Below are 25,025 nucleotides of genomic sequence, written 5' to 3' on the forward strand. Positions count from 1 at the left end.
TGGTGTATCAAGAAAGTTAGAAATAATCTAATCTTCTCCAACATTCCCATAAAGCTCGGAAGGATCATTAGCTAGGTGAAGACTTATAGCTTATTAAGGATTAAGAATAGGGCTAGAAACTTAAATATGCTTCGCTGCTGTAATCTCCGCCCCCTAGCTGTTGGCTAATGGTGGGTGTTGGTTGTTGTGTTGTTTGAATGAAATGAGCTGTTAAAAAAAACTAAAAACACTGTAATTAGGGTTGTAATCGAACCAAACAAACACGAACAAGGCCATGTTCGTATTCGTTCGTTGAGGCAATTAACATGTTCGCAAACTATCCACAAACGCATTGTGTTCGTTAAGGAAATTCAGTTGTTTATGAAAAGTTTGTGAACACCGATCTCGAACACAAACGAACGCATACGAATAAAAACAAACGTAAATGGACATTTAACTTGAAAATAAAAAATAAAAACATTGTTAACCTTAAACATTGGACATAAGTAGTTAAATACAAACATCAAATGATAAATTAAAATAAGAAGTCTACTATAACAACCAAATGATGAATCAAGTTTAACTAACTTATACATAAGTATTCAAAGTTTAACTAACTTAGACATAATTATCCCAAAAAATGTCTTGAATGTTCAAATTTTAACTAATTTAGAAATAAACAGCGTTTCAAGTTTTCAATACGTTTAAATAAAAGGTTTATTATTTATTATTCTTTTAATTTAACATAATCAAACGTAAACGAACGAACATGAACAAACGTTACCGAACGTTCACGAACACACTCAATCAAACGAGACCTTTGTTCGTGTTCGTTCGCTAAGCTAACCAAAATTTTTTTGTTCACGTTCATTCGTTAAGCTAATCAAACAAACATAAACAAACTTCTCACTCAACAATTCACAAACTGTTCGCTAAACGTTCAATTCATTTACAACCCTAACCATAACCACATAATCTTTTCTTAAAATACAATATCCAACACCACCGTCACTCCAGTCGTCCACCAAAAGCTGATTTTGTCCGTTTGAACATAAAAATCTAAAAAGAAACGTTTAAAGGACTAAACCAAAACGTGTTACATTATACAGGGACTATTATTCAAACACAAAGCACCCTTACACATGTCAACGAGAGCTTAAATTCAAATTTTGACCCCTGCAAACAAACCCTCACTCCAAAATTCAAAATCACACTCACTCACTCACACAATTTCACCCCAAAATCACCATCATTCTTCCAGTTCCACCTACAATAATATCTCTCATGTTATTCTAGAGAGAGAGAGAGAACCTCTCATTGAATTTAAACAACTGTGTTTCTAGAGAGAGAAACATTCAACGCAAAATCTAGGGTTTGAATAAACTGCTTGTGAAACAGGATGAATGCGGTAGGTAGACACGGTCAAAGTCAAAGATCCGGTGCGTCTGGAGCTCATCACCAGCGGCAATACTCCGATAACTTTTTGGAAGCCACATCTTCGTCGGCTAACGGCCGGTGGCTACAACCGGCTTCCAACGCTTCTTCTGTTAGTATATTTTTTAGTTTTTTAATGTTTATTTGTTGTTTGAATTGTTTAGTTGTTTCGATTTTCGAATATTGTTTAGATCTGGTTGTTTGTTGTTGTAGGTTAGGGTTATGAATTTGATTTGTGATTGATTTGGATTGTAGGACTTTGGTTATCAAGGTGCTAGAATGTATAATAATAGTAGTAGGAATGTTGGTGCGCAAAGGTCGTTTAGCGGTGGGAGTGATTTGTTTGTTGAGGCGTTGACGCCACCGCGACAGAAGCACGGTGGCGGTGATGACAACAATGGATTTAGTCCTGGCTTGTTAGATCTGCATTCGTTTGATACCGAGCTTATCTCCGAGGTAAGTTCGACTTCTTTCCCATTGTTGGATAAGTTGTCGTGTTATATAAGTTGTCGTGTTATTCTGATTTAGATGCATTCGTTTTATGTTTCAATTTCATGTATTTCTAAGAAAGAATCAAGAATCGATTAGCATTTGATTGTATCTGTTATTGTTAGGCAATTTTTATAACCATTGTGATGGTTAAACTGAAGTTTTTTTGTTTGTTAATATGCCGACAGGTGCCTGTAACCGGAACTTATGGTGCTCCGATGTATAACAGTGATCGTGGCAGAGGCTTTGATGATGTAGAGACATATTTGGGGAATAACAAACAGGCTAGTAAAGCTCGAGGTTTGCCTGATAACAGTCTTTTAAAAAGTTTTGCTCCAGAAAAGGAGAAGGCGAGCAATGTTGCCAAGATCAAAGTTGTGGTAAGCTGATCGTAGTCCGACAATCTAGCTCTTTCAATACAACTATAATTGACGTAATTTGAAGTTATTATCTGAATGATTGTATTTGTTGTTTTTGAAGTGGCTAATGTTGGTTGAATTTCAGGTGCGCAAGAGACCCTTGAATAAAAAGGAGTTAGCAAAGAACGAGGAAGATATTATTACTACTGAGCCCCATTCCAATTGCCTTACAGTTCATGAGACAAAACTCAAGGTTAGCACTAGATAATGTCACATCTGACAGTTGAAACATGTTAATGTCACACATTTATGGCACTCTGGATATGCTCATATGCATGTGCATACTTGAAATTTCTATTTTCTTGTTTTAAAAAGTAAAGTAATTTTTGTTTTGTTTTGGATATGCATGAAAGTTGATGCATGGGCTTGACATTTTGAATGCTAAAAGTAGTGCTGTCTCTGTTTGTGTATGAATATGCCATATCCTACATATGCATAAACAAGAAGCATAAAGTATTGAGAAAAAATAAAGAAGAAATGACAAGCAGATGATGCCTACAATAAAACAAATAGAAAAGACAAGTGTGTATGAATAAGAAACAAGAAGAGAGTGATGGAGAGAAATAGAAGATAGATGTCATAATCATAGTTATTTGGACAATGAGACTGTAAATAGTGCTTTCAGATTTTTTTTACAGTTTACATCATTGGATCTCTCCAATCATCTATCTAATGTTTGTTTGAATGGATTTAACTGAATTTATCATGTTCCCAAAAGAGTCAACAATAGTCAAAAGTTGCATATAATTGCACATTATCCATCATTCGCATTCATAACATTGGTGGTCTTATCATAGTTTCACCAACTTGATCATCACCATCCTGCAGGTTGATCTCACGGAATACATGGAGAAGCATGGATTTGTTTTTGACGCGGTACTAAATGAAGAGGTTTCTAATGATGAGGTTAGCAGTTGGGTTGACCGTTGACCAGAAACGCTTTTAGTCCATTTATTTTTTAAAGTTTATAAGTTATTGTATTTAAATAATTACCTAATTATATAACTACAATAATAATCTGTTTTATAGTCTAGTGAATTAAGAGGCTGTATGCCCTAAAATCATAGTTATCAAAAGCGTGCGCTTTTGGCGCCTAGGCGTTTTTTTCTGGGCGATTCCCAGTAATTGCGCCTTTGATTCCTAGCTAATTACTGCAGTATTTTTTTCTTTATTAAGTTGTAATATCCCCTTTTTCTGCAGTATTTATAGGGATTTTACTAACAAATGATATCACTAAAGATCAAAATCTCGTTTAGTAATATTCAGTTTGTATTAATTTGTAAATTCCACTTTTTCTGCAGTATTTATAGGGCTTTACTGCAGTATTTTTTTGCTTACTCTTTTATTACTTTAATGAACTATTTGTTTTCGAATATTAACATGTTGGTTTTGAGTATTTTGTTATCTGAGACTTTTTAAATGGAGTATGAACATTTTTGTTTTGGTTTTGAGTACTTTATTGCTTTAATGAACTTTTTTGTTTTTTTTTTATTTAAGTGCGCTTTTTTTTCTCAGGCCCACGCTTTTTTTGCGCCTATCGCCTAGGCCCTAAGCGGAGCCTAAGCGCCTTGAGTGCGCTTCACGCCTTTGATAACTATGCCTAAAATACATTTATATGTTCCCATTTGACCTTTAGAAATAAAATGTAATTCTAACTGTTGGTTCTTAATGTCTTCATAGGTTTATCATGAAACTGTTGAGCCCATAGTTCCAATAATTTTCCAACGTACCAAAGCTACATGCTTTGCGTATGGACAAACAGGTACACTAGCTTTAAATAACATTTCTTTCAAAATGGTCTGGTTTTAACTTCTAACTATATTCTGTTCAGGAAGTGGAAAGACTTTCACAATGAAACCCTTACCTCTTAAAGCATCTAGGGATATCCTCAGGCTCGTGAATCATACCTATCGTAGCCAAGGTTTTCAGTTGTATTTTAGCTTCTTCGAGATCTACGGTGGGAAACTCTACGATCTCCTCAATGACAGGAAGTACGTTCCATCACTATGTTAATGTTTGATCCTACTTAAGTCTTAAGCGGATGTTTGGATGTGCATTATCGAATTATGCTAGTTAAAGCGGTAACAGTCAGTTGTCGTGTTTGGATGAATTGATTCTATTACGCTATCACTTGTTTGAAGCATTACCATTATTTCAATGATTTAAGATTTTTTAAACGAGTAAAATGCCATTTTCGTCCCTGAGGTTTGGCCAGTTTTGCGACTTTCGTCTAAAGGTTTGTTTTTTCGCATCTGGATCCTAAAGGTTTGAACTCTTGCCATTTTCATCCTGCTCGTTAACTCCATCCATTTTTCTCCTTTAAGTCAAGGGTATTTCAGTCTTTTTGGTTAACTTAAAGGGCAATTTGGTCTTTTTTAAGGGTATTCAGTCTTTTTACATAAAGTGAAAAAGACCGAATTGCCCTTTAAGTTAGCAAAAAAGACGGAAATACTCCTGGCTTAACGGAGAAAAATGGATGAAGTTAACAAGCCGGATGAAAATGGCAAGATTTTAAACCTTATGGATCCAGATGCAAAAAACAAACCTTTGGACGAAAATCACAAATTTGGCCAAACCTCAGGGATGAAAATGGCATTTTACTCTTTTTAAACCGTCAAGAAAATATCTTATTATAGCTGATGACAAAGCAATCAATTATTTCTAATTTTCTAGTATTTTAACAAAGTGATTTGACTCTTGTACAGGAAATTGTGCATGAGGGAAGACGGTAGTAAACAAGTATGCATTGTCGGTTTACAAGAATACAAAGTCTCAGATGTGGAAACAATAAAAGAGCTAATCGAAAGAGGGAATGCAACAAGAAGTACCGGAACTACTGGTGCCAATGAGGAATCTTCTAGATCTCATGCCATACTTCAACTTGTCGTCAAAAGATCTATTGACGGAAGCGAAACTAAACCTCCTAGAGTTGTTGGGAAACTCTCGTTCATAGATCTTGCTGGAAGTGAACGCGGTGCAGATACTACGGACAATGATAAGCAAACAAGGTAATATAATTTATTATTCTTTTAATATTTTATCTGTTTGTTAAATTATCGGGCCTTTTTTGACGTGGGATCTGAAATATGTGATCCAGAATGGAAGGTGCTGAGATTAATAAGAGCTTGCTTGCATTGAAGGAATGCATAAGAGCTCTTGATAACGATCAGGGTCATATTCCGTTTAGAGGCAGTAAATTAACTGAAGTTTTGAGGGATTCGTTTGTTGGAAACTCACGAACTGTTATGATTTCTTGCATTTCACCAAATGCTGGATCTTGTGAGCATACGCTTAATACCCTACGATATGCCGACAGGTAACTACCGAAAACTTGCTTTATAAAGGTGGCAAAATGGGTGAGTGGGGTAATGGGTCAAACTGGGTTTGGGGGTCGATCATATTCCCAAAACACTTCTTGTCCAATATTTTAAACATCTTATAAATAAGCGTAAAATGCCATTTTCGTCACTGAGGTTTGGCCAGTTTTGTGACTTTCGTTCAAAGGTTTGTTTTTTTCCGCATCTAGATCCAAAAGGCTTGAAATCCTGCCATTTTCATCCGGCTTGCTAACTCCATCCATTTTCTCCATTAAGTCAGAGGTATTTCCGTCTTTTTTGTTAACTTAAAGAGCTTTTCAGTCTTTTTCACTTTATATAAAAAGACTGAATACCCCTGAAAAAGATCGAATCGCCTATTAAGTTAATAAAAAAGATGGAAATACCCTTGACTTAACGGAGAAACATGGATGGAGTTAACGAGCCGGATGAAAACGGCAATATTTCAAACGTTTTGGATCCAGATGCGTAAAAACAAAAGTTTGGACAAAAGTCCGAAGGTTTTTTTTTTCCGCATCTAGATCCAAAAGGTTGAAATCTTGCCATTTTCATCCGGCTCGTTAACTCCATCCATTTTCTCCATTAAGTCAGAGGTATTTCCGTCTTATTTGTTAACTTAAAGAGCATTTCAGTCTTTTTCACTTTATGTAAAAAGACTGAATACCCCTGAAAAAGACCGAATTGCCTATTAAGTTAACGGAAATACCCCTGACTTAACGGAGAAACATGGATGGAGTTAACGAGCTGGATGAAAACGGAAATATTTCAAACGTTTGGACAAAAGTCGAAAAACTGGCCAAACAGGGACGAAAATGACATTTTACTCTATGAATAATTATTGTTAAATATGATCATAAAAGCTTTATTATTGCAAAATTAATCTTATTTATCAATAAAACGATTTTAGGAAAGCAGTTTGCGTTAAATATTTACACTATTTGTGACTTTCAGTTCATTTCCTTTTAACTAATTATTTTGTTGTGCCACTACTAATTAACAGGGTGAAAAGTCTCTCAAAAGGGAACAAAAAAGACACGACTTTTAGTTCCAAGGAACCAACAGCAGTGTCGATGTCTACTACTGCTTTACCCCGAGTTTCGTCATATGAAGATAACATGGTTGATTCATATCTTGAACAAGTCGAAGAAGACGATTATGAATCCGCAGAAGAGTTTTATGAGGCTGAACAACCGTCATGGAAGAATAATAACTCTAAAGTTGAACCTTATAGCTTCTCAAATGCACCGGATAAGAACAGGAGAACCAACGGTCAAACAAAGTCAAAGGAGCTACCTAAAGCTGAATCAAGAAACTGGAACCCTGATGACGAGTTGAATGCCCTTTTACAGGTATCTATTTTACATATATTTAAAATTTTAAGAGTAAACTGCCATTTTGGTCCCTGTGGTTTGGTCAATTTTGCCACTTTAGTCCAAAACTCAAACTTTTTGCATCTGGGTCCCCATGGTTTCAGTTTTATTGCCATTTTGGTCCAAAAATGAAATCAGGTCATATTTGTCTTATAAAATCCTGTTATTTTGTCATTTTCCGCAGGGGCAAAATGATCATTTCTTTTTTATAAATAAATACCATATTTTATAAGACAAATATTACCTGATTTGCCCCTGAGGAAAATGACAAAATTGCAGGATTTTATAAGACAAGTATGACCTGATTTCATTTTTGGACCAAAATGGCAATAAAACTGAAACCACAGGGACCCAGATGCAAAAGGTTTGAGTTTTGGACTAAAGTGGCAAAAGTAACCAAACCTCAGGGACCAAAATGGCAGTTTACTCAAATTTTAATTAGTGTAAGCACGTAATAACTTGAGGGATCAATCTCAGGAGGAGGAAGATCTTGTCAATGCGCACCGGAAACAAGTTGAGGATACCATGGATATTGTTAGAGTGGTATGCCATAAATCTATTAAGTTAATTAGTAATAAAATTTTACGAAAAATATCAATATAGTTTATTTTGTTTGGTGATTGTAGGAGATGAACCTATTGGTGGAGGCAGATGAACCAGGGAACCAGCTAGACGACTATGTGGCAAAACTGAACACAATCTTGGCTCAGAAGGCTGCAGCCATTTTACAACTACAGAACCGTCTGGCTCATTTTCAAAGGCGTCTTAGGGACCATGATGTGTTATTGTCATCTGGTCAGTAAATGGTTAGGATTTGTTGGTCAGAATATGGAAGTTAAATCAGTTGGGCTTTATACAGTATTTTGGGTTACAAAATATTCACCCTGGTTATGGGTCAAATCTTGTCATTCATTGTTGTTTCATGCTATGTAAACTCATGATAAAAGATGATTCATTTTCGATTTTCCCCCCTGATTTTGTTGTATCTTTGATGATCTACAATTGGGCTGCGTGTGGGCAATTACCGATAAAACACACACGGGCCAATGATCTCTAGATCAAGTGGTGGAAGGTTTGCATTTCTCTTGAGAGATGCAGGTTCAACTCCCACTTGATGGCAATGATAGGAGGCACAGGAAAACCTGGGCTGGATTCTTGAGCCAAACGGGTTTTACTGGTAATTTCAGTGTCGTGCCTACGGGCGGGTGGATTACTGGGTTTTCCTTGGAATTGGTGGTGGATTCGGGTTACTCTCGGAGTACTCTGTTTGTCCAGTGGGTGTCTCGAGAGTGTTCGGGATTGATTTTGTTGGCCATTCAAAAATAAATAAATAAAATAAAACAAACACTGAGTAACAAAATAAATTTCATATTTGAAAAACTATGTACTATTAATCTTTTTATTTCATTTTTGAAAAACTATCTACTATTAATCTTTTTAGATATAAGTACCTTGTTGAAAAAACCATTCCTGTAAAAAGGATATTTTTCGTACAAAGTGTAAAAAGTCTATATAGACATGATGTTTTAAATTTTAGGCATAATGTTTTATACTCTTTTGGTATGATATTATATAGAAAAACATCAAACATAACAATTTAAAACACAATTAAATATGCATGAAATCTAAAACACCATGCGAAGAATTAAATCAGTGTTTTAAATTAAATATCTAGAATACATATGATAGTGTTATAAATTGTCGTGTTTGATGTTTTTCTATATTATACCGTATCAAAAGAATATAAAACACTATATCTAAAATTTAAAATACCATGCTTACATAGACTTCTTACACTTTGTACGAAAAATGTCCTTTTTTACACTAACCTTACCTTGTGTGTATATATTTCATTTTTGAGATTAGTGGTTTCAGTCTATCTCTGCTTTTGACTCTAGAAAAAGCAACGTATAGAAAAAAAAAACAACTCTAGATATTGATTGTGCTTGAATTTTATTATTGTCATCGTGAAACATACAACCAAAGATAATTGTCTTCTTTGATCTCGTGTATTACATTAGAGTTGAATAATTGATACCATGTGAAATAAAAAAAATATATGTATTTATTGAATTTTTCACATTGAATTTTTTAAATTGATTTTTCTTAAGTTATACATTTTTGTTTATATAATCTAAACATATTATTAAAATTAATAGTAAATTTGTTATTAAATAATCTATACTATAAGAGGATTTTAAGTCGAAATTGTAGATAATAACGAGAATTAGTTTGGAGAACCAACAGTACTCATTAAATTAAAATAAGGTGTAAAAATAAGATGCAAGTAAAAGCTATAATATTGAAGGAAAGAGTAATTAACTAGAATCGTTTTTTAAATGTTAGATAGATTAGATTATATTATTCAAGTAGATTTATCATCCGTCGCAATGCGCCGGGGATTCAATAGTTATATATCATGTTAGATGGAAGACAAATGTTTCTCACATGACCACGAGACTGTGTGTAAAACCGAGAAAAAAAAATAACTAAGTCGATCTCTAACTCGCACATTGCGACAGACCTATCAAACGGGGAAAAATAGATGCGCTGCGACAGACATGTCAAACAGGAAAAAATAGATGAAAAAACGTTGAACGTCACACGCAAGTTGCGGCGTGTTAAGTCGGAAATTTAAAATGGCACGTTAAACGGAGAACTTATGAAAGATGAAAAGTATATAAGAAACTAAAGTTGAAAGTAAAAAAATGTTGAGATTAAATTGCACAAGATGAAAAGCTTTGAATTGAAAGTAAAAAAAATTAAAGGGGTTAAATTGCAAAAGATGAAAACTTTTGAATTAGAAGTGAAAAATCAAATTAATCAAAGGGTTAAAATACCAAAGATCGAAACTTTAGACATAAATTGCCAAAGATTAGAACTTTAGACTTAAAAAAGAAATCAATTAAATAAAAGAGATAAATATATTTAGTTAAATTGATGTTTAATATTATTATCTTCTAACTTGTAATAAAAGACTCCATATAATGACACATGTCATTCTCTCTTTCAATCTTATAAATTTTATTTATAATTATTTAATTATTTAATAAATTTCTTTTAATATTAATATTAATAACTAATATATAGATATCATTTATTTTTATCCTTATCTTTATCTAAGATGAATAAACAACTTTAATTTTGCAATTTAAACCCTTTTTTTTTTTTTACTTTTAACCCAAAGTTTTTCATTTTTTACAATTTAATCCCAACTCTTTTTTATTTTCAATTTTGGTCAACCATACTTATCATCTTTTCCAAGTTTTTCGTTTCGTTCTAAATTTTGTGAGTTAATGCACCGCAATGTGTGCGTGGGGTTCAACATTTTCTTCGTATATTTTTTCCCATTTGACTGGTCCGTCGCAACACATCTATTTTTCTCCGTTTAACAAGTTCGACCAACGCGCAGGTCCTGGATTGACTTAGTTAATTTTTTCTATGTTTTACATTTCGGTTTAATTTCTCTACAACGAGCGTTCGTGGTTCACAGATTTTACGTCTGCTTTTCGCTCGACGTTATTTTTTTCGTTTTTATTTATTTTTTTTTACGAGCTTTTCCGGTGTTGGTGGTAGCTGACAATGGTATAGCATTGGTACTACTTGACACAGTTTTACAACAACCGTTGCAACGCAGGGGCTTAATACTAGTTATTTAATAAAAGAGATAAATAAAAAAAATAAGGGTGAAAATTACCAGATAATGATACGTATCCAAAAAGGATTTTTGTTTATTAGTATAGAAAGAAGAAAGATTAACTAATTAAGTATAAAATGTTAAAAATTCTCGATCTATTGATAATGAACTACATTTTTTATCTATATTTGATATTTGAGGAAAATGTCATTTTAGTACTTCAGATTTGGCCACTTTTGTTACTTTAGTCCGTGTGTCATTTTCATCCAAAGACTTTGAAATCTTGCCTTTTTCATCCCTGATGGTCAATTTTTGAGGGTCGAAAGTCGTTATAAACTACCAACCTCAAGGATGAAAATGACAAAAAAAAACCAAAAATGAAAAGACTGGAATGCACAAAAAAATCGTTTTCGATGAAACATGCAAATATGCCCAAACCTCATCAACGATTTTGACAACTTACTAATAATAATTTAAAAAGTTAACATATGATTGTTAACCGATCAACTAGATGTTTTATTCAGTAATCCATTTATTGTCACCATAACATATTTAAAACGAGCCTAACTTGAGCAGCATCCGATATTTGAGAACCACATACTCTACCATATGTTTGTTATGTAGACCGAACACATGAACCAATTTAATTCCATGATATCGACGTTTTCTTATACATAGGGGCTGGTGAAGGATAATCGAAAGGTAAGAAGCCTACAAAAGCTTTTTTTTACATGTATTATGGATAAATAGTTGAATGGTAAACATTTTAAAACTGTTCTCTTAGTCTTGACTATAGTTAGTACTATTATTTTTTCTTAAATTTGATATAAAATTTGAAATAATCATAGAGTTTGGGATTGAAATTTAGTGATACTCATATACTAATATATTGGATCAATGTTATGAATAATGAAAAGTTAAGGGGGTGTTTGGAATTGCTTATTTTAGTGACTTATTAGCTTATTAACTTTTTGAAAAGTTAAAAAGTGTTTGGGTGAAACTATTTTGTGAGGGGAAAAATCAATAAGTCACCGCATTGTGACTTATTAACTTTTCTAAAAAGTTATAAATTGTTTTGAAAAGCTAAGCCAAACATATACTAATTAATATAATTAGTTTATCTATTAAATATATTATTGTATGTTATTGCATCAACATTTGCTATTTTTTCACTCAACCTAACTTTTAGCCGGACTCAAAAGTTGGCCCTTGATGGGTCGGTTTTGAGGCGAGGAGGGGGAACCAATGTGAAACCTACCGCGATGAAAAAAACGGACCACTTTTTGGTGGAATCGATTTAAAATCAGATTGATTCAGGTCGACACGTTAGTTTTGTTTCAATCTAGTTTTTAACGCACCTCTATCCTACAAGGATACACCCATTATTATTATTCACAAATCACAAGACCTTTTTTGCCTAATTAAAAATTTGCAGTACGATGCTCAGTGGCGAAGCTTGAGACTTCTGACCGGGGAGGCGGAAGTCACCGGACCTAAAATTTCTATAAAACCGGGGGTTCGAAAACGTATATACCCAAAAATTTCTATACGAAAACTACATACTCTCTACTCTACTACTGAGCGAAAAATTCGGGGGGTCGGTCGCCCCCTCCCGCCCCTTGACGATGCTACTATGCTAGCATCTAACCTAATTAACCTAGAAAAAATGAACTTGTATTTATCAACAATATGATTATTATCATAACATTAATGATATCACCATTATCATGTTCATCTATACTATATAATAAAAGAAACCATTTTTAGGACACTTGTCATCATATTAGACCATGTTTTATAGATAAGTATTATTGTAGGTTAATCTTTTCTAATTAATTATAGATAATCATCCTACTAAATATTATTTAGTTTAATTTCTTATGGATAATTATTATTTAGTTTAATCTCCTTCTTATTTATAATATTATTTATTTAACTAATAGAGTAAATTACGATTTTGGCCCATGTGGTTATATCACTTTTACTCTTTTAGCTCAAAAAGAATTTTTAACATCTGAGCCTCCAACGTCTTTTTTTCTAATCTTTTTGGCCCCTAACGTCTTTTTTCTAACCCTTTTTCCCCTAACATTTAATGGATGGGGTTAGTGTTAGGGCCCAAAAGGGTTAGAAAAAAAGACGTTGGGGCACAGATGTTAAAAAAATCTTTTTTGGGCTAAAATGGTAAAAGTGATATAACCATAGGGGCCAAAATCGCAATTTACTCTAACTAATATTATTTATCATTTATACATTTACGGATTTTTAAATACTGAGTTAAATTTACTGAGACTTCGTCAACAAATTTTGCTACAACAAAATAATCTATTTATATCAATCTAAGTTTTTATTTATACTATACTATATAATAAAGCATTAATGTGTGACACAAGTCGTTCATTGTAGATATTTATTTTATGATTTTCTCGCCTCACTTTTAAACTTATCTTATATTAATTAAATAAATAAACGAATAATGAGCTAATATTAAATTTTATACTACTTTAAATTTCGAATACCATTCTTCTATTTTTCTAATAAAATATTATCCGAAATTGTAAATTGTTAATTTAAAACATTTTAAATAAAACAAATTATTTATCACAAAAACCAAACTTTGTATTAATATATTAAATATTTTTATTTTCACTATACAAAATTACATTTACTAACTTTTTTATTATTTGGTTTATAAAATTACATTTAATTAACTCGTGTAATAAATGAGGTTTTTTAAAGATGTATTATTATATTATTTTGTAAACAATATTATATTTATTCAACCCGTGTAAGACATGTGGTTTTAAAGATATAATTTTTTTATTTGGTATATAAAATTACATTAATTCAACCCGTACAATATGGTTCTTATATATATAACTTTTTATTATTTAATATATAAAATTATATTTATTCAACCCGTGCAATAAAGGAAGTTTTTAAAGATATACTGTTTTATTATTTAGTATATAAATTTATTTACTCATCCCGTGTAATACACGGGGTTATAATGTAGTTTATTTATATTTGAAATTAGGTTTCCAAACTAAACTAACATTTGAGGGTATGTATAGTTTAATTCCAGTTTAATTCCATGATATCGACGTTTTCTTATACATGGGGGCTGGTGAAGGATAATCGAAAGGAAAAAAAGCCTACAAAAGATATTTTACATGTATTATGAATAAATAGTTGAATGGTAAACAATTAAATATGTAGTCGCTTAGTTTTGACTATAGTTACTATTTAAAATTTTAAATTAATTAGAGTTAGGGATTGTATCTTATTGATATCTATTTACTATAATAAAAAAACTAATTTTTGGATACGTGTCATTCATTAAAGGTATCCTCAAATCTCTATTTATCTTATATTAATTAAATAAATAATAAATTAATCTCATACTTTAATAAAATATTATCCTCAAATCTAAATTGTTAAATAAATATACTTTTAAAACAAATACCTCTCTTTTCTACTTATCTTTTATTAAATATATAAATAATAAATTAATATTAAATGTTATCCAAATTTATTAAATATAACTTTTTTATTATTTGGAATACAAAATTATATTTATTCAACTCGTGTAAAATGAGGGGTTTTTAAAAATATTTTTTTTTATTATTTACTATACAAAGTTACATTTATATAATCCGTGTAATACACGAAGTTTTTAAAGACATAACTTTTTATCATTTGCTATGTAAAATTAGATTTATTCAACACGTGTAACACACGGGGTTTTAAGGATATATATTTTTTTTATTATTTGGTAGATTTTTCAACCCGACTATACATGATTTTTTTTTTAAAGATACGTCGTTTTTAGTATCTAATATACAAAATTACATTTATTTAATCTGTATAATACACATGGTTTTTAAAGATATAACTCTTTTTAGATCTATTTAACACGTGTAATATATGGGTTTTTAAGGAAGTAATTTTTTTTTATTATTTGGTAGATTTATTCAACCCGATTATACACGGGTTTTTTAAAGATACGACGTTTTTAGTATTTAGTATACATATTGCATTTATTTAATCTGTGTAATACACATGGTTTTTAAAGATATAACTTTTTTTATTATTTGATATATAAAATTACATTTATTTAACCCGTACAATATACGGGGTTAATAAAGATCTTACTTTTTATTGTTTAATATATAAAATTACATTTATTTAACCCGTGTAATATACGGGGTTCTAACCTAGTACTAATATATTGGATAAGTGTTAGGTTATTGGGGCGGTATATGCCTCAAAAAACCAATCATAGCACCCAATGGTGTCGTCCACACTGCGACGAAGTGCGGTATCGGGCAAAAATAAGATGGCAGCGCCATCACCTTCACGGCGTGATGGTTTGTAACATTTTTGGTTTACACACAATTGGTCCCATCAAATCGAAGAAGAAGACAAATTGGTCCCTACAAGTCCGTCGGAAAATCGGCCGGAAACCTGCCGGAGAATCGGAGAAGAAGACAAAGGCGATTTGATTTTGAAATTTTTTTTGGTTTAACACATTTGGTCCCTGCATTTTCTCAAATATCTAAAATTTGTTTTTAAAACTTGGTTTTTAAAATTAGTTTTTAACATAAATGGTCCCTGCATTTATGAAAACTTATTTTATTTAATGTTTTTTTTATTTACTGTAATGGTTTTTAATTTAAGAATTAGAAATTAATTAAAAAGATGAAAATTAATTAATTGAGTAATTGACTACATGCTCTAGTGACATAACGCCTCATAAAGCCCATGTGTGACGTGACATGACATGTGTCGCATAACGCCTCCAAAGGGACTTTATGACTATGGATGGCCTTATGAATGATGAAAAGGCCAGTAATTGGAGGTCATGAATCTCTATCTCAAGTACAACTTTACCCATTTAAAAAATAAAAAAATAAAATACAAAACTAATCAATTTTTATCGTGAGAACTCGAAAGCTAACTAAAAAAACCTAAAAACATACCAATTTTTTTATTAAATATCGTTATTTTTTATATATAATTTTTTTTAAAGTTTTTTTATATACACAAAAACTAGCGAAAATTTGTAAAAAAAAATGGTATGTTTTTTAGGCTTTCTTAATTAGTTTTCGAGTTCTCGCGATAAAAGAAGTTTTTAATTGAACCTTCCCAAAGACAAATTATATAAATGTAATTATTCAACATATACAAAGACCATGGCAGGGAATAGTGTTTCCCTGCCATTGGTCGAAATTGGCGGCCGACATTCCCCTATTGAACCAACCATTTTATTATTTTATATCCTTTTTAAAATTACGGTTTCGCCTCAGTTTAAAATTACGCTTTTCTCCCAACTTAAAAATATAATAACCCTTTTGCCAGCAGGTCAAATTTACGATTTTGCCCTTGGTTCAAAAATTACAATTTTACCCACAGCTTATTATTTTATACCCGCTTTAAAATTATGGTTTTGCTCCCAGTTTAAAATTACGTCTTCGCCCCCAGTTCATAATAAAATTATGCTTTTGCCCCCAGCTCAAAATTACGATTTCAACCTCATTTTAAAATTACTTTTTCGCCCCTAGCTAAAAATAAAATTATGGTTTTCCTCTACCTCAAAATTACGATTTTACCCTCGGTTCAAAATTATGATTTCCCCTAGTTCAAAAAAAATGACTTTAAACCCAGCTAAACCGAAAATACGATTTCGGCCTCGGTAACAAAAATTACGCTTTTACCCTCAGACAAAATTACGTTTTCGCCCCAGTTCAAAATAGAATTTTGTCCCCCCCTCAAAAATACGATTTTACACCAGTTTATTATTTTATACCGACTTTAAAATTACGTCTTTGCCCGCAGTTCAAAATAAAATTATGGTTTTTTCCCCCAGCTAAAATTTACGATTTTCCCTTCGGTTAAAAATTACGATATCATCCTCAATTCAAAATTACGTTTTTGCCCCCAGTGCAAAATATAATATGGTTTTCCCCTAGCTAAAAATTAGGATTCTACCCCGGGAAAAAAAATTGATTTTTCCTCCCAAGTAAAAATAAAAATATGACTTTGCCCCAGCTAAAAATCGTGTCAAGGAGCTGTCTAACACGCTTTTTACTTTTTCTTTCTAGCAAAACTATAATATTGTTTTTTTAATTGATTGAGAATTATTCGACCATCGCCCCGCAACGCGGGCTGGGCATCACCTAGTTAGTAACATTTGCTATTTTTATTCCCTCAAACCTAATTTTTAGCCAGACCCAAAATTTGGCCCATGTTTGATATGATCCGCTTTTTACCTTTTAACTAGAGGTGTAAAAAAACTAATTTGGGCCTGGTGACCCACAAAACAAACCCGGTAATAAACTGGTTTGGCCTAAACCAGTTTGGGTCTAACCTGAGCCGGTGGTTTGATACAGATTTTGAAATTTATGTGTGGAGAATTGGTTCCAACCCGAACCGGTTGAATCAAACTAAAGAAACTAGTAAAAACCGGTTTAAACATTAAAACCCATTTTAAAACCCAATCCAAATCGGATTGGATGGGTTGAGGTTTTCAACCCTAAAATCAGTTCTTTAGCCAACCCGATTTGGGTCAAGCCGGGTTTTTGTACACATATACTTTTAACAATAAGTCCAAGATGGCTACCCCCATTATTATTCATACCCCCCCCCCCCTCTTTGCTTAATTTAAAATTTTTTAGTACATGCTAGCTTCTTACCTAACCCAGAAAAAAAAAAAAAAGGAAAATGAACTTGTATTTATCAACATTTTTTTCTTTGCCTAATTTAAAATTTTGTAGTCCGATGCTAGCTTCTAACCTAACCTAGAAAAAAAGGGAAAATGAACTTGTATTTATCAACAGTAATGATTATTATTATTATTATAACATTAATGATATCACTATTACCATGTTCATTTAATTATATTTAACATTAGGTGTCCAAACTAATATAACACTAAGGGCATATATGGTTCAGAAAACCCAATACACAAAACTTCATATTTTGTTTTTTTTTTTCTATGAAAATTGTTTATCATGATCCTTACTAGATGGGCCTGATTTCAAGTGATTCAACAACAAGCCCACCTTTCAAGTGAACACCATTAATTTCTCTTAAGCTCATTTTAACCTCCTCTTCACACATTCCCTGGTTGTAAAACTCACCCAATTCTATCTCCAACCATCCATCCTTTCTCTCCAAACCAACCCTAGCAACATTGTCTTCAAATCTTGATCTTGAACCTTCTTCAACCTTGTTTTCACCACAAACACGCTCTAATGATCGTTTCACGCATGCATTGTGAGACAATGTTACCGTCCCTCGCGAACAAAATTCACCAACTTCAACCAAAACCTCACATGGTACAACATCTAAACCATAGGCACGATGATGAGCGACTTTAACAATCAGATATGCTCTATACATTGTGTTTGGTGACAAAATGCGGGTGTCGATCTTTCCTTCTATTTCAAGCCAACTTGTCATTCTAAGCTCTACAACTTCAGCAAATCTGTTATAAAGGCCGGTTTAAGTTAATACAAACAAGGCCGAGATATGTTTAATACATAACCAATTTTAAGTACAGAACTCTGAAACCACATAAAAACATGTATCTGTCGTTTTTTCTCTTTTCTCCTTCACATTATATCTGGCCATCACTACGTATAAGTACTTATACAATTTTCATCGTATTCTGTTTGAACTTACTTTGTACCGAATACCTCCCTATACAAATATGTTATATACATTATACACCAACCTTGATTCGATAACGGGTTTCCAACACCAAAAGAGAGGATTGGCTGACCAAGCAATGTAAAGCTTTCTTGCACTTAGCTTGTAACACTTTTTACCCGTTGCTTTGTCTATAGAGAATGCCTAAGATACAAATGAACCAAAAATCACAAACCACCAAAACAAATAATAAAAAAAAAATTTAAAAATTTAAAAAATAAATCTTAAGAACAATTAATCTTGGATAAATGGTTATAGCATTTAAATACCTTGAGGCCATGATCAATAAAAAGTGGACTAGAAAGTTTAAAGAAAAGCTCCTTCTTAGATTTATACTTCACCGGAGACACGCTTTCCGATATGATTTCTTCGTGATCAGGTGGTAAGAACCTATCCCACAACACGTCCGACTCTACAGCCACTCTAAAGACCGAAGCCACCACCGCGGACCTACAAGCATCGCGTGGTGACCCTCGGGACAATATGTCAGCTATGCAATCTGCCGGCAAACCCTCCATGAGTTCTCACCAAAAAACTAAAGGTAAATAAAACAATGAATATATAACTTCAGTTTTATTGTGTATATTGTACACATGATGACAACATAAGGTGTAGATATGAAGACATATTAATCCGGTTATGTTTGGTGGGCTGGAGATCCATAGTTATAATTAATATAATTAAGTGTGCGCACGTTATAAATTTGGTAATGTGTCAAAGATGATATCGATGGCTACAAAACTGCAATCACGACGGCACAAGTGGGATGGGCAAGTTGGCCTAGTTAAAACAATTTCTTTATCAAACTGAGACTATATACGATGTTTGAGAACCACATACTTTTAGGGCCCGTTGATGTAGACCGAACAAATGAACCAATTTAATTCCATGATATCGACGTTTTCTTATACATAGGGGCAGAAGCGTCTTTTAGAATTCACGTACCCTGTTCGAGCTTGAAATAATGTGCCATTCCGTAATGTTTTATGATTATTTAAAAAAAGATCACATTGGTATTGGGCTCAATAAACCAAGTGTCAAGTGAGCTAAATTCTAAACCATAAAAATGATTGTAAATGGGTCTATATTGGAATTGGTATGTGTTTACTATTTAAAAAAAATAACATATACATATCGGATTTTTTTTTAAATCGCGTGCCTCTCGAAATCACGGGCCTTATGCGGAGGTCCTCCCCGCACACCATCAAAGCCACCAGTGCATAGGGGCTGGTGAAGGATAATCGAAAGGCAAGTTGGCCAGTTGAGACAAGTCACTTTATCAAATTGAGACTATATATGATGTTACAAAACGTAAATATCTTCCGGCTCTACGTTGATAATGGATATAAAGGCTAGAATCTTACGATAAGTTCAAAAATTACAAGGACCGAAATTATCATTATTTTTGTTTTAATAAATATTATTTTGACTTTTTTAATTCTTTACATTATTTTATTTTATATATATAAATATAGGTAAAGAGTACTATACAAATAGCCTTATCGTACATTACGTACGCTATAATCTCAGCCGTCAGATCATCTTCCCGCATAGTAAAATCGCATGTTGTTTTTTTTATAACATTTTCGCATGTGATAAATTTTGATGAATTCGCATGTTGTTTTTTTGTACCAATTTCGCATGTGATAATTTTGATGAAATAGCATGTTGTTTTTTTATAACAATTTCGCATGTGATAATTTTGATGAAATAGCATGTTGTTTTTTTGTAACAATTTCGCATGTGGTAATTTTGATGAAATCGCATGTTAAAAAACAACATGCGAAATTGTTACAAAAAAACAACATACGAATTCAATGCGAGAAGATGATCGGACGGCTGAGATTGTAGCGTACGTAATGTACGATAAGGGCATTTGTACGTTAACCTAACCCTATAAATATAAATATAAAGATAAAAATAAATATTAAATAATAACTCCTCTTTTCACTTCTTACTATCTTATTTTATTTATTTACTAGGTTATAACCCCGTGTATTACACGGGTTGAATAAATATAACTTTATAAAAAAAGTTACATCCTTAAAAACTTGTATTGCATGGGTGAATAAACACGTGTATTACACGAGTTGATTAAATATAATATAATTGGCAAACACATATGGTCGTCAAGATATGTTTTTTTTAAATGAACTTTGATGTATTATAACATTTTACTTTATTTTTTATTTATTTATTTATTATTAGGTTAGAAATTATGTAATACACAAGTTAACATTTTACTTTATTTTTTATTTATTTATTAATAGGTTAGAAACTTAAGTATTACGCATGGTTAAATCGATGAAATTTTAACTTAAATAGTTATTAATAAGCGGAAAAAGTAAAAGAAAACGTTAAAAGAAAAAAATGTTAATTTTTTTTAATTTTCATGTACGATATTATAGTTTTACTTTCATATTTGATTAGGTTGGTATAGTAGTAGCAGAGAAATTAACAATAAATATTTTTTTTTTTGCTCCTTTTGAACTACTGGTGATTGATTGGAATTTGGAAATAATTCTTAATTGAGTCCGGTTCGTCATCAGGTTCATTACCCGTCGATTATTAGATAGTAAATAAAGATAAAGATTATAAACTTTTATATAAACAATTAAAACTATCTTTATCTTTATAAATAATAAAAATGTTCATATATAGTTTTTCATTTTATTAATTAATATATGGTTATCAGTTATCCTTATTATTATCATCAAAATCTTTTAATTTTAATAATTAATATTTGGTTATCACTTATCGTTATTTTTATCATCAAAATCTGTTCTACAAAATTTATTTGAGACCACCTCATAAAGCGACATGTGTCCGCAAAGTGGTTTCTTTTATTATATACTATAAATATAAATTATACATGAGAGATATAAAGTGTATTATCAATCCTAACCCTTTGTTGATAAAGTATATTGTAGATTTTCGAAACCAGAATATTACATTCAAGGATTTTTCCTCTAATGCAAGAATACCCCCAAACACCCATGGGCTCATGTCATACTCGTTCTAAGACTATAGGGTATGGTCATAACTCTTATGGTCTTCATGACCCTTCACATTAGCGCCACGTCACTCACTTTTATTCCATCATTCAAAACCACTACCCTAAGGGTGTGGTCATGACCCAAACCACTATTCTCTTATTTTATTTTATTTTTGTGAAAAAAGAAAAGGAAATATTGAAAAAAGAAAGGAGGCCCATGGTTGTCATGGTTTAATCCATGCCAACCATGGTGGATGAGGCAAGAGGATAAGGTGATGTAGCAATTCAATAATAGTCCTACATGACGATTGATGACCAAACCATGCCCCTCACATACTTTAGCTAATGCAGCTACAAAAACACCCATTGCCAAAAAGTGGTCAAGTTTGTCTCTCAACAAACTAATATTGACTTTGGTTGACTATGATGCTTATTAAATTCTTTTTTAAACATTTATTCAAACAAATATTTTTGTTATTTTTTAGTATTTTTCATACTAATTTTCTTGATTTTTCTTCAAATTTTGCTATGATTATAATTATAATTTAATTAAAGTTTAGCTATGTTTCAGATATTTATAGTTTCCGACTTTGCTATGTGTTTTACTAAACTATTTTTGTAATTTTCTAAAAATAACAACTAATCAACTTTACAATAGATTTTTTTTAATTTAACTTTTAATTATTTTTCTCGATTCTATTAAGTTTTTAATTAAATTAATTTAGTTATTTTTTTAAATATTTATTTTCTATCGATTTTTATGAACCTTATTAAAAAAAATTAAATATTGATTTTCTCAAAATTTCTATAATTTTAATTCAATTATTATCTATTATATTTGAAAAGGTAGGAAATTACAAATGTAGACATCTTCAATGAATGACACGTGTCCAAAATCAGGTTTCTTTTATTATATAGTATAGATTTATAACTATGTCGACGTTAAAAAAATTAGTTTATTTTTAAAGAAAGAGGATTATTAGGTTCATACCACTTATAAGAAAAACGTCTGGAATTTAAGTTTCGCTTTAGGTTGTGTCGTTAATGACCTTGGGTCAAGTTTGTTACATACCAAATCGTAACGGGATAAAATTGTCATTTAACTTTATCTAGTTTGTTATAAATGTTGGTTTCAGTTAAGGACAAACGTGGCAGAGAGCTGTTCAATACATAAGACAAGTCTTAAGTATAACTAGTTATAAAAACTATCGCCGCGTTGCGGCGAACTTTTTTTGTTATTTAGTCTGTGCTTATATGTGTTTGAACTCACTACGATCGTGTTGCACATGGAACCGCTGACAAGAATAAAAAAAAATGTAGAAAAAAAAACACTAAAAAATAACCTAAAGAAAATCAACTAAAAAGTTGTATGGTAATGATGTTGTTCGGTACAGAGATGAACAAATAGTAATGGGTACCGGTACCGAATTTCCTGAACCGAAAGATCCTAAGTACCAGTTCGGTACTGACATTTGGCGTTCCTGGTACCGGTTCGAGACCGGTTTTTACCTTCATATACTGATACCGTAACCAGGGTATCAGTTGGCACCGAGCTCATTCCTACACCTGAAACTAAAAAAAAGTTGTACGATACCGTTGTTGTTCGTATGGTACCCGTGATCAGGGATGAGCAAATGGTACTGGATAGCAATACCAAATTTCTCGAACTAAAAGACTATCAAACTCAATCGGTACCAACTTTTGGCGTTTTATGTACCAGGCTGGTGCTGGTTTTTACCCATGTACCGATAACAAACCCGTATTTTTGATACAAGTACTGATTGCCACCAAACTTAAAAAGTAAAGAAAATAATAATTATTATAATATTAAAATAATAAAACTATAAAAACTATATATAGTATTTTAGTATATTATAATACATTTAAAGTAGTGTTCATTGCATTGGTTTTTCAATATATAGATAATTTGTGAAAGCGCATAGTAACATTTATTTGGCACTTTAACTGTAATACATAACACAATTAATTAACTACATGATCCGTTCTTCTTCCCTCTCCCATCATATGATGACCAACACTCCGTATAATAAGTAGGGATGAGCATTTGGTACCGGGTACCGGTACCGGTATTTACGGGTAAAACACCGGTAAGTATCGATACCTAACCGGTGTATTTGGTACCGATACCGGTACCACTTTTCCCCATTTTTCAGTACCGAACGGGTACCGTGCTCATCTCTACGTATAAGTAAATACAGATTCTACACATGATTCTATTTAAAACTTATTTTATATTAAATGGGCCCATGTACAGATGCATTTAAAGCTGTAAACGAACCGCACGAACATTGTTCATGTTCGTTTGTTAAATAGATATACGTGTTCACGAACTATTCATGAACACTTACCGAATGAGATTTTATGTTCATGCTCGTTGTTAAGGAAATGAACGTTTTCGTGTTCGTGTTCGTTTGTTAATTTTAGGCAACAAACGCAAACATACGTTCATAAACACAAACTAATGTGAATGAACACAAACGGAAACAAACGAACACAACGTTCGTGAACAAAAAATATAACACTGTTACTTATTGAATATTTTATTGTCGGAATTTTGAAGCATTTAAATAAAATATAAAAACTAAAAACACTAATGAACTATCGAACATAAACAAACATATTACCGAATGTTCACAAACATAAATGAATGAATGTAGCTTCTGTTCACATTCGTTCATTTAACTAAACAAACGGAATTTCTTGTTCGTGTTCTTTAGTTTAATAAATGAACGTCCCGTTCGCGGACTATTCGTTAAACTTTTGATTCGTTTGCAGCCCTGGATGCCATTGGCGAAGCTTAAGTAGGGCGAGAAGGGGCGGCCGACCCCCCGAACTTTTCACTCAGTAGTTGAGAGTATGTAATTTTCGTATAGAAATTTTTGGGTATATAGGTTTTCGACCCCCCGGTTTTATAGAATTTTTTAGGTCCGGTGACCCCCCCCCCCTTCCAGTCGAAAATCTCAAGCTTCGCCACTGCTCTATACCATCCTCGATCGGATGATGGGTTTCCAACATCAAAAGAGAGTATACGTTTAAGATAAGATCTTGTCGCCCTCTATTCAATTCAACTGCCAAACCAATCATTTTGTTAAGTATTCAACATCAACCCGCCAACACCAATAATCATTTTGTTAAGTATTCAACATCAAAATTTAAAACACATGCATTTACTTTCTGATTTGAAGGTTAATCACCAAAACACCCTTAATTAGCAATGCAAACAACATTTTTTCTCCTCAAAAAGAAACCATAAGAAAACCAACAAATGGTGACATCGCCAAATATTTAGGCATTACTTTTTTTTGAACCGAAGAAGTTTTTTTTGAACGAATTTAGGCATAACTAATTACAATTTACAAAACCAAGGAAATACGAACTGATCGAAACCAAACCAAGGAAATATGAACTGATGGAAAACATAGTCTTGTTTATAATTAGGGAACATGACTAGGGCGGATCTAGCATGGGGTAGGGGTACTACTCACGCTACCCTTCAACTTTTTTGACGAAATACATTTTTAGTGCAATTTTTTTTTCTATTTTACCCTGTTCAACCCCTCAACTTTATATCTAGGTCCGCTACTTCCATATTATAATACATATAAGGCTACTCGGTGCGGAGGACGGCCCTGGCAC

General features: G+C 32.2%; 2 protein-coding genes across 2 annotated transcripts; one reads left to right on the forward strand and one right to left on the reverse strand.

Moving 5' to 3' along the window:
- The first annotated feature begins 1,082 nt into the window (after window positions 1-1,082).
- Window positions 1,083-8,001, forward strand: LOC110895469 (kinesin-like protein KIN-13B). Its single transcript, XM_022142790.2, has 12 exons — window positions 1,083-1,525; window positions 1,669-1,869; window positions 2,091-2,282; window positions 2,407-2,514; window positions 3,150-3,227; window positions 4,002-4,083; window positions 4,153-4,312; window positions 5,027-5,329; window positions 5,419-5,637; window positions 6,657-7,005; window positions 7,504-7,569; window positions 7,653-8,001. Exons 1-12 carry the CDS (start codon window positions 1,379-1,381, stop codon window positions 7,827-7,829), a joined length of 2,082 nt encoding a protein of 693 aa, XP_021998482.1. The 5' UTR covers window positions 1,083-1,378; the 3' UTR covers window positions 7,830-8,001.
- A 9,605-nt stretch (window positions 8,002-17,606) lies between these two features.
- LOC110895470 (F-box protein PP2-B15) lies at window positions 17,607-19,039 on the reverse strand. The gene is made up of 3 exons (XM_022142791.2): window positions 18,643-19,039; window positions 18,399-18,517; window positions 17,607-18,149 (listed from the first exon to the last, which is right to left on the reverse strand). The coding sequence occupies exons 1-3, from the start codon at window positions 18,889-18,891 to the stop codon at window positions 17,684-17,686; spliced, it is 834 nt and encodes a 277-aa protein (XP_021998483.1). The 5' UTR covers window positions 18,892-19,039; the 3' UTR covers window positions 17,607-17,683.
- Window positions 19,040-25,025: the final 5,986 nt, after the last annotated feature.

This window comes from Helianthus annuus, chromosome 10 (genome assembly GCF_002127325.2).
Source record: "Helianthus annuus cultivar XRQ/B chromosome 10, HanXRQr2.0-SUNRISE, whole genome shotgun sequence".
NCBI classification, from domain to species: Eukaryota; Viridiplantae; Streptophyta; class Magnoliopsida; order Asterales; family Asteraceae; genus Helianthus; species Helianthus annuus.